Genomic DNA, 14,695 nt, shown 5'->3' with positions numbered 1-14,695 from the left:
AGGGACATTTAAGAGGGTTTATTCTCCAAATAACTCTAATTTCATGTTGCAGAAAAATGTGTTTAAAAATTGTGTATGGTCTCTTGTTCTTGTTCCAAGTTACGCTTCCTCTCCACTGATGTGTGCCTCTCACAAAAGCCACAAAGCCTTCCAAGAAGACAGTGAAGGCTCATGTCATGCTTGAGCTTTAGTTAGCCTGAAACTTGAAAGTTAAGTTGCACGACAAATGCAATGTTTAGTTTATTTTTTTTTACTAATATTTTGATTTATGCCTTAGTTTTAGTTTGTACTGTTTACCTTTTTTAAAGTAATGTGAAATCAATTTTTGTATTTTTATTTATTTTTTTATATTATATATTTTTTTTTATTTATATATTTGTATTTGAATGTAATTTGGCAATTAAATGCATTAAATGGGTTTAGTTTTCACGGTTATTAATGTATGCAATTTCAGCAATAAAAATGCTAATTTTTCTAGAAAGAAAACAAATTAGTTGTTTATTTTAAGAGATCTATCTTATTATCTCTTGTATATTTAGTATTGCTCTTTAATAAAGAAAAATTACTTCTTATCCGATTACTCGATTAATCGATGGAATAATCGGTAGAATACTCAACTACTAAAATAATCGATAGCTGCAGCCCTACTTCAGACGCACAATTACACCTCGCTGAGGCTCACTGGGTGTTTTTTCTCTCTTCTGTTTAGTGTGGCTGGTGCATCCGGAGCAAAGCGCAGCTGTGTGTAAGACATCCCGCCGCAGGAAAACAGCAGCGCAGATGGGCCTGCCCTACAATCAGAGCCGAGACGAGAAGTACACTACTGTTAAACCTGTTAGCACACAACCAAGACCTACTGCTCGCCCAAAACAAAACCATTTAGTGTTACCAAACATGATCAATTCAGTGCAACAAACGAAAATCACGGAGAATCCGGAGGCTGAAGAAACCAAAAACTGTTATACTTGTCGTAAATATCAAACCAAACGGTAACACTTTAGCATAGGGACCAATTCTCACTATTAACTAGTTGCTTATTAGCATGCCTGTTAACACATTGGCTGTTTATTAGTGCTTATAAAGCACATATTCTGCATGAACATATTCTACATCTCTAAACACCTAAACTTCACAACTACCGCACTAACTATTAATAAGCAGCAAATAAGGAGTTAATTGAGGCAAAAGTCGTAGTTAATAGTTTGTTAATGGCGAGAATTGGACTTTAAATTAAAGCATGACCAGTCATAACACCCGTCATTTTCCACCAAGAAAACGGTTGAATAAGTGAATGAAGCTCTTCATATGAAAACATTGACAGTGCAGGTTTGTGTGCCGTCATTATGTTTCCCAAACAGAATATGCTTGTCTAAACACGAACCACTATTAAGCATGTTTATTAATAGCTAATGGCACATTCAAAACCCAAACTGTGGTTATGAATTATGCAAATGTATAACACCAACCACCCTTTTCTGAACCCATAATGCCAAGCACTGATTTATCATCCACCAACCTTAAACTAAACAAGCCTTAACTTACTCTCGCCCTCGATTTTATCCGTTCCTCTGGTCCAGATAATCTGCCTGGTCTCCAGCTTGACTTGAAACGTCCTTCTCTCGGGCCTCTGGGACTTTTTGGAGTAAAAGAGCGTCAGTACAGTGCCCAGCTCCAGATCCCGGTACAGATTGTTCACCTCGGTGTCGCTCAGCGTCCAAGGTACAGGTCCGTTGGAGGAGAAGCCCGCGGTCGCAGCCATTTCCCCTGTTTGTTCTTCAGTTCCTTTCCCAATAACTCACAGCCTCCCAGGCCTGGTGAGGACACCTATGAAAATAAGGAAGAAAAGGGGCATTAGAAACATCACAAAACACCACTATGAAATATTAGCAGCGTATGCAGCATATACATCAGTTATGAAAAAACACAGAGGCCTGCTGTAAGATGCATCCACATGTGTCCATTTAACTTGGACTTACTGGCCTTTTTGGTGGTTATAAAGGCAGATTATACATTACAGAAATGTCATATGGTGAATGTCTGATATGTATTGGTAATCAACGCATGAAATGCATGGATTATTATTATTATAACATATAAATGAACAACACAGACCATAAGAATCATTCCTTTTGATGTATACCGTAATCTGAAGTCGAGTGCGTGTAAACATTAAATAGAGCTGATCTAATACAATCAATAAGATCACTTTATACGAATGCAAGCAAACAAACAAAAAATCACTGGTGCTTATTCATAATAATACTATTAAATACTACACATTTCTAAATTGTTTCGACACACCGATCAGATTTGAAAGGCTACACATGAGATGCAACAGAAAGATCGGAGCGTGTATATTGTTGGTAACGATGATGATGATGATAATAATAATATCAGGTTTGTTTTGTCTTACCGTGTATGGATGCAGCTGGCTCTCTGGGACTCAGTAAAAGCAGAAACACAACGTCCAGTCTGTCCTCGATCTCAGCAGCGCTCATGCCGTCCTGTGCTCCTGATCAGACGCGGCTTTGGCAGATCCGAGCGGCGGCGGTGTGAGGTCTGCTCTCCGCCATGAGTGCAAGAGTAAAAGAGCCAGAGCCAGAGCCAGAGCCCTTCCCCCATCAGCCGATCCCTCCAACGCGCAGCGAAGCTCGGCCTCTTAAAGACACAGCGCCGCTCTCCAGACACCGCTGGAGCAGAGCGCTGGCGCAGTGTGGACTGTGTACTCTGTGCTAAGTGTGTGAAATAGTATGCATTATGGCTGTTTGGAATAGTATACTGCATACTATGCTTACTATTGCTGACAGTGTGTATATTACCATGTAATTTTCTGTATGAATTGGACACACAGGTGACCTAGGCAACATTAGTGTACTGCTTACTATATGTGTACTGCCTACTATTTTGTTTGAAAGTATGTGAAACACTATTTAGTGTGGTTATGATCAGAATGGAATGTTAGTTGCTCGCTGATCAGTATATATTGTATACTACACTTTTACTACACTGCAAAGTGTGTGAAATAATATGCATTATGGCTATTTGGAATAGCATACTACTATTATACCAAATGGCGCAGTGTGGACTGTGTACTCTGTGCTAAGTGTGTGAAATAGTATGCATTATGGCTGTTTGGAATAGTATACTGCATACTATGCTTACTATTGCTGACAGTGTGTATATTACCATGTAATTTTCTGTATGAATTGGACACACAGGTGACCTAGGCAACATTAGTGTACTGCTTACTATATGTGTACTGCCTACTATTTTGTTTGAAAGTATGTGAAACACTATTTAGTGTGGTTATTATCAGAATGGAATGTTAGTTGCTCACTGATCAGTATATATTGTATACTACACTTTTACTACATTGCAAAGTGTGTGAAATAATATGAACTTGCTATTGTTGACAGTGTGTATATTACACACAGTATTTGAATTTTCTGTATGAATTGGACACACAGGGTGACCTAGACAACATTTGGAATATATTACTAGTGTACTGCTTACTATATACTGCACAGTGTGCACTGCCTACTATTTTTTTGTACAACGTATGTGAAACACTATTTAGTGTGGTTATGTTCAGAATGGAATGTTAGCTGCTTATTGTTCAGTATGCACTGTGTACTGTATGCTATTTATTAAAGTGTGTTAAATAGTATGCCTTATGGCTGTTTAGAATGGCATACTACAAAACTGTACTTGCTATTGTTGACAGTGTGTATATTACGCACAGTATTTTAATTTTCTGTATGAATGGGACACACAGGTGACCTAGACAACATTTGGAATACATTACTAGTGTAATACGTTAGTGTACTGCTTACTATATGTGTACTGCCTACTATTTCATGTAAAACTAATGTGATACACTATTCTCCGTGGTTATGTTCAGAATGGAATATTAGTTGCTTACTGTTTAGTATATACTGTGTAATGCACACTATTTCTTAAAGTGTGTGAAATAATACACATTATGGCTGTTTTGAATAGCATACTACAATAATACCATACTTATGCCTGCTGCAAAATATAGTGTGTATATTATGCACAGTGTTTGAATTTTCTGTCTGAACTGGATACTCAGGTGACCTAGGCTGTTTGGAATACATTACTAGTGTACTGCTTACTCTATACCACACAGTATGCACTGTATACTGCCTACTATTTTGAACAAAAAGTATGTGAAACTGTTCGGTATGGCTATGTTCAGAATGGAATACTGGTTGATTATTGTTGTGTGTACGATGTACTGCACAGTATTTCTTAAAGTGTTAAATAGTATGCATTATGGTTCTTTGGAATAGTACTGTACTACAATACCAGAATTACTATGGCTGCAATATATAGTGTGTTTATTAAAAAAAGAAGAAAAAAAAGAGTGTTGAAAAAGGGTTTAGTGTGGTTATGTTCAGACTAGAATACTATTTGCTTATCATTCAATATGTACTGTGTACTGGATACACAGGTGACCTAGACTATTACGTCTGAAATCACATACTCTCTAGTAGGTACTACATATAGTTTGAAACTTTTTTCAGAGAATGAAATCTGGACGTGCTACACCCGCCATGCTGTTACTGTCATGTGACCGGCCAGCATTAGTTGCATTGCTACTTTTTGCCTACTGTTTTTCGAATACCATAAGTTTGGACATACTACTCTTTTGGTGCACTGTTTTTTTTTACATACTATATATTAAGTAGGCATATTCAGACACAGCGTATGCTTGAATACAATACTAGCGTACTGCTTATTATATGCTGCACAGTATCCACTGTGTACTACCTACTATTTTGTGTAAAAAGCATGTGAAACTGTTCAGTATGTACTTTATGTGAAACAGTATGCAGTGGTTGTGTATAGAGTGAAATTCTAAGACATAAATAAAATAAGTAATTTTGCATTTTTTATTTTATTTAATTTTTTTTAAATTTTGGTAGTCTGATCAAGGTTTTAAAAACTACTTCTGGTTCACTTACACTGGAAATGAAAATCTAGTGATGTGCATTGATTGCATCGTGGCTGCAATGTCATGCAGTGTCATGCACACACTAACAAAACCAAAAAAATGGAATTTGAAAAACCAGGATTTGAAGTTAACACTCGCCACTTCTTCCGTATACGATTCTCTCGGTCAATAGATCTCTGATTCTGAGACTCCATTAAAAGCATAACCTTTTTTTTTTTTTTTTAGAACAGCATATTCTGCAAATCAAAACTGGTATGCAGCATAATGTGACAGCAGACATACATGCAATTGCACAATGCCCTCATAGGAAGAGGTTATAAACCAAAGCCGCAGGTGCAGATCGCTGCCTTCACGGCGCATTCACATGTTCAAAGCACAAGACACGGAGGATGTGGGTACGACTTTAAAACCTTTATTCTAGGCATATAATGTTAATAAACAAATGCTTAAACAAGGAAAACCCTCTTCAGATGAAGTTTTTCTATATTTCTTCAGGAATGTGTAAATCTGTCCTTTTGCTACATAGGGCAGTCTTTTTTTACCAAATATTGTTTCATACAAGTACGGAGCATTCTATTTTAATTCACTTCAGTTTCCCGCATTTAAAACCCAATATCATTTAAATTACATATACATTTCTCTGTCATTAAATTACTGTAAACAATGTCTATATAAATCAATAGACTTAAAAATCAATCTTAAACTAAACTTGGCTTACACTAAGAGTTAATGTCAATTGACAAAATGACAAATGACAAAACTGTCAATTACACTGAATACATAACCTTCACAAAAGGACTATGTAACCTGATAATGTCCTACTACACTAATGCAAAGCAAAATCAACATTGAAGCTTACATTGTTATACTGCCCAATAAATTACAGAAAAATGTGGTTGTTTAATTGTGTTATTAATCTTGCATATAACATTTACAACAATGTCTAAGCTCTAACCAGGTACCATATGACTTCAGTGTAATTTATGGCCATTTAAAATATACAAAAAAAAGCAGTCCTACAGAAAGGGCCTTTTTCTCGATTGGTATAAAAATATTTTTTTAAGATACGTTTTTTCTTACTTTTTAAAATGTGGTATAAAACAAAAAAGGGCTATAAACTTGGGTGAAATATGGATAAAATGTTAAAAAGCCTAGCTGCTTTTCATTGCTTTTAAAAACTGTAAGCAGAACCTTACAAGACTTCATATTAAAAAGTACATTGCCTAATAGATTTCTATAATTCATCACAGTGGTCAGAAAAATATTTTTCTATTGACAGTGTATATGATGGACTTCTTCATTTATGGATTCATAGATTAAGGAGTTACCAACTGGAATAAACAAGCTTTCATATATACTGGTAACTAGTGCCGTGCAACATATAAATAATTTCCTTTCATGAGAAACTCTTATAGCACAGCAAATTCTCAGAAATTAAATTTCATAATAAAAAAAAACAGGGTAATGCTAAACAGGATACACAGTAATAATGGCTATATTTAAAATCATATTCTTTTGGTAAAACAAATTTCTTTGCACACATTAAAAATGAAAGGTTCCTCCCTGATAGAAACATTAAAACAACAAAAAAAGAAGGCTATATTCACATTTTGTTGCAATGCCTCGTCATGACATTGGTGCCTCTGATTGCTTTTCTTTATATGTCAGCTAAAAACTTTTTTTCTTCTTTAACTCAATTTTATACACAATTTCTCATTTAACATTTCTTTCATTAAGGATATCAGGGGTTGCAGTATTTCATTATTTTTTCTATGAAAATATACAATTCATCAATAAATCTGAAGGCTAAAACCAAAGGATACTAACTATCACAGCATGATATGAAACAACTACAGCCTTTCTTGAATAAAGCCATGGTGTTCAGCAAGGCTCAGTATCAGGTCCTCTTCTGTTTTCAATAATGCAGTATGGGTTAAACAAATAACCCCTGAACTCATGTAGACCCTTATTTTGAGAGAAACTACTGGCTTGCTCTGTATTTTTTACATTACCTTGTGCTAAATTGTCTTGATAAACAATTCATCAAAATAACAACAATAAAATAAAAGTTTTAAAACTCAAAGTCCTCATCTGTCATGTCGATAGCCCAGGCAAACTTTTCTCGCTGTGTTTTGTTGTAGATCTTCTCAATGGGAACTCCCCATTTTTTGCACCTGTAAAGGGAAGAAAGTAGTAAACAATATGTCATGGCTGGAGAAAGTCTCTTTCACAAACACACGCTTAGCATGGGTAAAGGTCAAAGGGATATTCTTCCACGCTTTTCCAAAACAAAGAGTCCTCGCATTTGGAAACTGGTGAACGGGCCATTGTGTCATAGCAGGGAGTTTTTCCAAAAATAAGCCGAGAGGTGGGCTGATGACAGTTACACACAGAGGCAGGAGTCTGGTTCAGGCACAGACCCTTCTCGGGGCCTAATCCGCCACTATTCCCACCCATGGACATTACATACAAGAGGAAAACCGCCAGAGCCCATTGTTTCCCGCCTGCATGATTTCCCCTTCTTTACTTTGAAGGGACATATGCAACCTTTCCACACTAGTACTTTAGCACTAATTCTACAGTAAAGGTTAGACTACTAGAATGAAGTCCAACTTGCCAAAGTCAAAGTGAACACACAGATTTCTCTTACCAGGCGACTGAGATTCGCGGGTCCAGGTAGTTGAGTTTAGACGTGCCCAATGCAATCTGTTTATTCTCCTCACGATCTGTGGCCTGAACCTCCAGCTTCATCAGCTGCTCAGATATCCTCTGCACTGCCTTCTTCTTCGTCTCCACTGCCCTCAACGCAACAAACACACACATTTATCAGAGAAAACATGCATGGCTCTGATATAACAATCCTTTATATCTCCTTTTTACTACCTGTGTTAATACACATCGGATCAGTTTCCAGTTTTTCAGAAAATGAAAACACGAGATTTAAATAAAAGGCTGCTTACTTTTTACTTTTCTCATCATGAAGCGTCTTGGCGTCGGCTTTGGCTGCTTTAAGTTCCTTCTTGGCAGCAGAGAGCTGTTTCTTTTTCTCATCTATCTACAATACCGATACACAAGGTTTCTGTTTGTTGATGACAGCAAAAAGGCCAGAATTCAAATTACTGATGGTGATTTTAATCACTCGTACTTTGGGCTGTAAATTGTGCATGGATTTCTCAAAGTTTTTGGTGGCACCCTCTGGTGGTTGCAGAAAACAGCCACAATGCGGTTCGCTCTGTTATACCAGAGGATCTTCTCAGGGATGTTGTCATCAGCTGTAACAATCAGGATGAAGGGGGTTTTAGGTCATTTAAAGAATTTTGAAACAAAATGCCATCTATAAATAACGAAACTGCTAAACTGTTTGGGTATCAGCAAATAATTAATCAAGTACACAGACATGGACCGAACAGACTCACGGCTGGTCAGTTCTTTGAGCTGCTGTTGGAGGGTAATGTATAATATATAAGTGCGAAACACTTTCGCCGTCAACCCATCCATCAACTCCTGGAGGTGCTTATTCAGAATTGATGTCTAAAGGACAGAGCAGACGGTGCACATCACTTTAAAGCCTACGGTATTATATTTGATATGCAAATTCTAAAGCCTCTAAATGATCAAAACTTTGCTAAAAAACCTTCTGCATACAATCTACTCCATGCCTTCTGTTGTCTGATTGATACATTTTTAGTATAATTGTAAAGGTTGTGGTTCACGTCTTTTTGTTGTGAAATCTACTGACTTTTTTATAAATGTTAGAATAACTTTTATATTATCAGTAATATTTCAAGATAAACATTTACTGGAATGAAGCAGCTTAGGTTTACTTGATTACACATACTTGCTTTTTAAGGAATCGTGTTCAAATATGAGTATCAAATATGATCATCTCTCAGTCCTCGTATTGCATTGCATTATATATTTTGAACTACAGAGCTGTGATCATCAAACTAAGCAATTAAGTATCATCTTACTAAGATGTATTATTGGAGATATATATAGTGACAACTGATATTTGTATCATTTTATGCAAGTAGTCTGTTATACTAATCTCACTTATTACATTACGTCAGAGTTTCACCTTACTTTGTGTCCATATAAATATCAGCATCTGCACCAAATTGCATCATTTTGCTCAATTTGGGTCTGAATAAAACTGAAAGCTTTTTTCCTCCTTCAGTATGAGCTCTATATTCTCACTACATCATACTAAATGAGCCACAAAAGCATGATATATCAAATATGACACTCAACACAAAACACATACAGTCAGGTCCGGAAGTATTCATGCTTTTGCCTTTATACACCACTACAATGGATTTGAAAAAAAGCAATCGAGATGTGATTGAAGTGCAGACTTTTTTTTTGTGGAACCGCTTAAAATAAAGCTAAAAGTCTGCACTTTAATCACATCTCGATTGTTTTATTTCAAATCCATTGTAGTGGTGTATAAAGGCAAAAGCGCAAAAACTCAGTCAGTGTCCGAATACTTCCGGACCTGACTGTATGCAAACTTTTACTTTTTTTTTTTTTTAGATTTTGTCTCAAATAAACTGATAGATTTTTCCTGATTATCCTTTCCCACAACGGGCTTGTTTAAACAAGATGCACACTAGGAAGGAGGACGTTCATGGTGAAATGTAGTATGAAGGTCTTACACTGAGTCGGTCAAACAGATCATCTTTCCCCTGCTTGTTTTCAAGGAACAACTGAAGGTTTTTAAATACCTAACACAACAAAAACAATATATATTTATTAGTAATAAATATTGAAGAACATCTTAAATCTCCCTCCCCATCATCCAAAAAAGATGTTAAAGGTATAGTTTAGGTAGTAACAGATGGAGTCTTTTCCCGGGAAGTCCAGCTCCACCACGTAGTCCTGTCCATCCATCTGAGGACGCAGTCTGATGTGCTCCACACGCAGAGAGCAGCAGCCCACCGTATCTGCCGTCCTTCTCATTCCCGGTATAATTTATTCAGCAATTCTTCTCCCCGAGTTACCGTCTTCTGCCATTTTGGAGCGTATCCAAGAACGTAATCAGCATTATTTACATTTCTACTGAATGTAAACAACGCTGATTACGTTGATTACTGAAGAAGAAATGTTGAATAAATTATGTTATTATTGTTTTCTTTGTGTACAAAAAGTATTCTCGTAGCTTCGTAAAATTACGGTTGAACCCCTGATGTCACATAGACCATTTTACAGATGTACTTGCTACGTTACGTGCGTTGATCATGCTAATATCCTTGCTGTCTATGCAGGGTCAGACAGCTCTCGGATTTCATCAAAAATATCTTAATTTGTGCTCCGAAGATGAACGAAGGTCTTACAGGTTTGGAACGACATGAGAGTAATTAATGACAGTTTTGGGTGAACTATCTCTTTAAATATCACCAATATGTGGCACATATTTAGATTGTCTCACTCTTTTCTCCACGGGGACTTTGTTGTAGTAACAGATGGAGTCTTTTCCCGGGAAGTCTTATTCCATGGTCATTTGCCAAGTTATAGACCAGTTAAAACTAGTACTGCTCTTTGCAGCGCAATATTTGACTGGAAGGGTAAAAATGACAGTTATTTTCGTCAGTTACAGTTCGTTAGCACTAGCGTTCGGTCCGCTTCAAATCACACACAGAGATGAAATAGTGCGGTAAGACCACATTTATTTGAATGAATTATAGCATTTATTTCAATTAATTATCGATCGAGAGAGATGACAGTTGTGTGTGCTTTACCTGCGTCTGCGCGTCTCTCTACAAACTATTAATTACTTCAAAAACAGTGATTTTACCACCTCGCTGTTGAGGAATATAATGTAGCGATCTAGTATCTAGGCTATTTTATTAATACAAATCGCGGGTAAGTGTTGACAACAAGTTTATTTGCGATCTGCGATCTCCAACTCTCTCTCTCTCTCTCTGTGTGTGTGTGTGTGTGTGTTGGTTAGTGTGTATCAATTAAAGCAGCGCATTAATATAGAACGGTGATTAAACTGACTTGGAACTACCGGTGCATTAAACGGTTTTAATGCATACCTGCCAGCCAATCAGAATCCAGTATTCAGACAAGACCATGGAATAAATAATTTAAATAAATGTATTCATGTGAAATAAATGTTTGATTTAGTATATTTTTGTTTACTAATAATTGTGCAATAATTGTATTTTTGTGGTCCAATTAAAATCTGGGCCCTGAAGCACATCCAGTCGAGGATCACTGATATATGTTATTATAAGAAAAAAATTACTAGTTCACACTTTAGATTAGGAAACACATATTCACTATTAAGAGTTTTCCCTCAATAAACTCATAGTTTGGTGTTTATTAATAGTTAGTAGGTAGTTGTTTAGTTTAGGTATGGGGTGGTTTAAGGGATCTAAAATATAGTCATGCAGAATAAGGCATTAATATGTGCTTTATAAGTACTAATAAACAGCCAATATGCTGGTAATATGCATGCTAGATTAGACCAATTCTACTTATTTGCTCCCAGAAAGCAAATGTAGTGAATGTAACAGCTGGCCTGTGTGATGAAGTGAGACCTTGTCAATGAAGTACAGAGCGATGGCTCTCTGTCTGATCCTCATCTCTTTACTCCTCCAGTCCTCGCGGTACTGCGCTCGGATGTGCTCCACACACTTCTTCAGCCGCCGCGCCGTCTTGTACTTCTGCCAGTCCTTCTCTCCCTGAGACACACGCAAAAATCAACAGTCAATTTCTTCCAATGAACTGATTCAAAATCAACTCAACAATTCATGACTCAGAAGTCCATTGTTTGTATTTCATAAGCCAGTTTGTCAATATACACTGTCATTCAAAGTTTGCATAGGACCATTAATCAATTAGTCGACTACTTAATGATTAACGGTCCATTCAAAATTTGGGGTCAGTAAGATTTTTGAAAGAAGCCTCTTATGCTCACCAAAGCTGCATTAATTAAAAATGCAGTAAAAAAACTGTTGTAAAATATTATTATAATTCAAAATAACTGCTTTGTACTTGAATATATTGTAAAATGTAATTTATTTCTGTGATCAAAGCTGAATTTTCAGCATTATTACTTCAGTCTTCAGTGTCACATGATCTTCAGAAATCATTATAATATGCTGATTTATTATCAGTGCTGGAAACTGTTGTGCTGATCAGCTTTCAGGATTATTTGATGAATAGAAACTTCACAAGAACAGCATTTATTTTTGTTTTCTGTAACAATGTACAAGTCGTTACTGTCACTTTTGATCAATTTAATGCAACATTGCTGAATAAAAGTATTAATTGCTTAAAATCTTATTGACCCCACACTGTAAGACTGACACAACATATTTTCATGTCTGATCAGGGCAATAACCACCATAGACATTGAGGGGGGCTAGTCCCCCAATAATTATTAATCGCTAAACCCTTTTCTCAAATATTGCCAATTCGAGAGAGAGATGAAAGTTGCCTGTACGCGCTGTAACCTATTGTGCGTTATGGAAGAAAGAAACACACGATGCAGGTCACCATCAACGAATGTATTAGTGTTAAAGGAAGGTGCAACAAAACAATAGGAAGTACAATGTGTTTTCCCCAGCATACACACAGGAGTGCAGGGGCAGAGGAAACCCCGAATCAGAGTCTTAAAGGGACAAACACCCAGACCATTACATTGCATCTGTGCATCTCTTTTTACAATGAGTGAGTTTACTTCAAAAAGATTTTATCCTCTCGTTGCTGGAAAATATAATGTAGTGATTCAGTATTTAACCTGTTATTAATAAAAGTCGTGGGGCAGCGGTGACAAGTTTGCTCCTGGATGTGAGCTGTGTGATCTCCGATATATATATGTGTGTGTGTGTGTGTACTTGTTTATGCTACATTGAAGGGACCAAATGTCCCCACAAGGATAGTAACACCTGAAATTTTTGACATTGTGGGGACCGGCCTGCGGTCCCCACGAGGGGAAAAAAAAATAGTAAAAATAGTAAATGATGTTTATCTGAAAGTGTAACAATGCCTACAGGTTTTCTGTAAGGGGTGGGTTTAGGGTTAGGGGATAGAAAATATCGTTTGGTCAGGATAAAAGTAGAAATCTATGGAAAGTCCCCACAATTCACAGAAACAAACATGTATGTGTGTGTGTGTGTGTGTCTGTCAGTAAGCAGCGCAATACTATATAGAACGGTAAGGCTCTAATGCACACCAGTATAGGTGTGTTTATTGTAGGAGCTAGACGATGACGTGTAACGGTATAGTAGTGGTGTCCCATTTTAGGGGAATATTTTCATCCCTACCCCTTGACACTCTGTTTCAAGGGACAAGGGGAAGGGGTATAAAATAGAACTGGGATTGGGCCGTTTCTGAGCTTGATTCTGGAGCTGGGGTTGAGCATGATGTATTTGATGGAGCCCTGAATTTTTTCCATCCACGACACCAGCCACGTGACTTTATTATCATGACAAACTTCCTTCCACCTGGTGCCTGGAGGCGCTTTGGGTTGAACCTAAACAACAGGACAACAGACAACGGAGGACCATCATATTCAAAGTACAATTTACAGTTTTACTGCTTGTTGATAAAAGGATTTGTTTTAACTTGACAGTGAAATCTCATGAGGAAAACTGACATTCCTTCTGCTGAAGATCTGTATGAAAGATATTATCAGAGTTTGAGCATGACACATCTGCCAAAGCAAAACAGGATCAGGTCGGCCACAACACACTCAGGAAGCGGCCCTCTGACACGCTCTCAGGATAAACAACTCCTCTATGAGCGGTGAGCAACAACAACAACAATAGCCAGCTAAATATATGGGCTGCCTCATGTCAAGCGCTCTGATCAGCACAGCCAATTCCTCTGATTATTAACCACTAAACTAACACTTGTGAGAAATAAGTGTGCTTAATTGCATTGTATGTGCACTTGTAGTGTACTTCAAATCTGTACTTGCAGATACTATAATAATAATAATATAAAAATGCCACTTAAGTGACTTAAAGAGAGTTTATTTTCATGACTGTTTATTAACACACTTAAGTACACTTTAAGAAGTGTGTGTTATAATAATGTCAAATTAAAACTTTTACTTTAAAATGCATTTTAAATCATTATCATTATTTTGTCGAGCTTCAAAGTACACTTATATTGATGTGTTGACTAACATACTACCTTACATGTGCTTGCATACACATGTAAAGTACTTCATCTTAATTTTAACTGTAGTGTGCTATTTGATATTACTGTACATTTAAGTTAATATATCTTAAATGTACTAAACTGCAGCTTCATCATCACAAATATAACTACAAATACATATAATACTTAAAGTTTGAAAACAAACTACATTTAAGTTTATTTTAGTTTTTAGATAGATAGATAGACAGACAGACAGACAGATAAGATACAGACAGACGGAGAGACAGACAGATAGATAGATACAGACAGACGGAGAGACAGACAGATAGATAGATACAGACAGACGGAGAGACAGACAGATAGATAGATACAGACAGACGGAGAGACAGACAGATAGATAGATACAGACAGACGGAGAGACAGACAGATAGATAGATACAGACAGACGGAGAGACAGACAGACAGACAGACAGACAGATAGACAGACAGACAGACAGACAGATAGATAGATAGACAGACAGATAGATAGACAGACAGACAGACAGACAGCCAGATAGACAGAGAGACAGACAGATAGATAGACAGACAAACAGCCAGATA

The 14,695-nt window shown here is 36.8% G+C and overlaps 1 protein-coding gene and 1 pseudogene across 1 annotated transcript in view; both read right to left on the bottom strand.

Annotated features, from left to right (window-relative positions):
* The window catches only part of plcg1 (phospholipase C, gamma 1), an 88,665-nt gene extending 86,052 nt beyond the window's left edge, over positions 1-2,613 (bottom strand). The window contains exons 1-2 of the mRNA XM_016453378.1: positions 2,414-2,613; positions 1,543-1,824 (exon numbers count right to left, since the gene is read on the bottom strand). Coding sequence (XP_016308864.1) covers positions 1,543-1,759 — 217 coding nt within the window. The 5' untranslated portion in view covers positions 1,760-1,824; positions 2,414-2,613. The remainder of the gene's footprint in view (positions 1-1,542; positions 1,825-2,413) is intronic.
* A 4,375-nt stretch (positions 2,614-6,988) lies between these two features.
* The window catches only part of LOC107663199 (DNA topoisomerase 1-like), a 15,634-nt pseudogene continuing 7,927 nt past the window's right edge, over positions 6,989-14,695 (bottom strand).

This window comes from Sinocyclocheilus anshuiensis, unplaced genomic scaffold, assembly GCF_001515605.1.
Source record: "Sinocyclocheilus anshuiensis isolate Anshui unplaced genomic scaffold, SAMN03320099.WGS_v1.1 scaffold2253, whole genome shotgun sequence".
In the NCBI taxonomy this organism is placed as follows: Eukaryota; Metazoa; Chordata; class Actinopteri; order Cypriniformes; family Cyprinidae; genus Sinocyclocheilus; species Sinocyclocheilus anshuiensis.
Note: the sequence above shows the minus strand (reverse complement) of the source record. Positions and strands in the feature narration are given on the sequence as shown.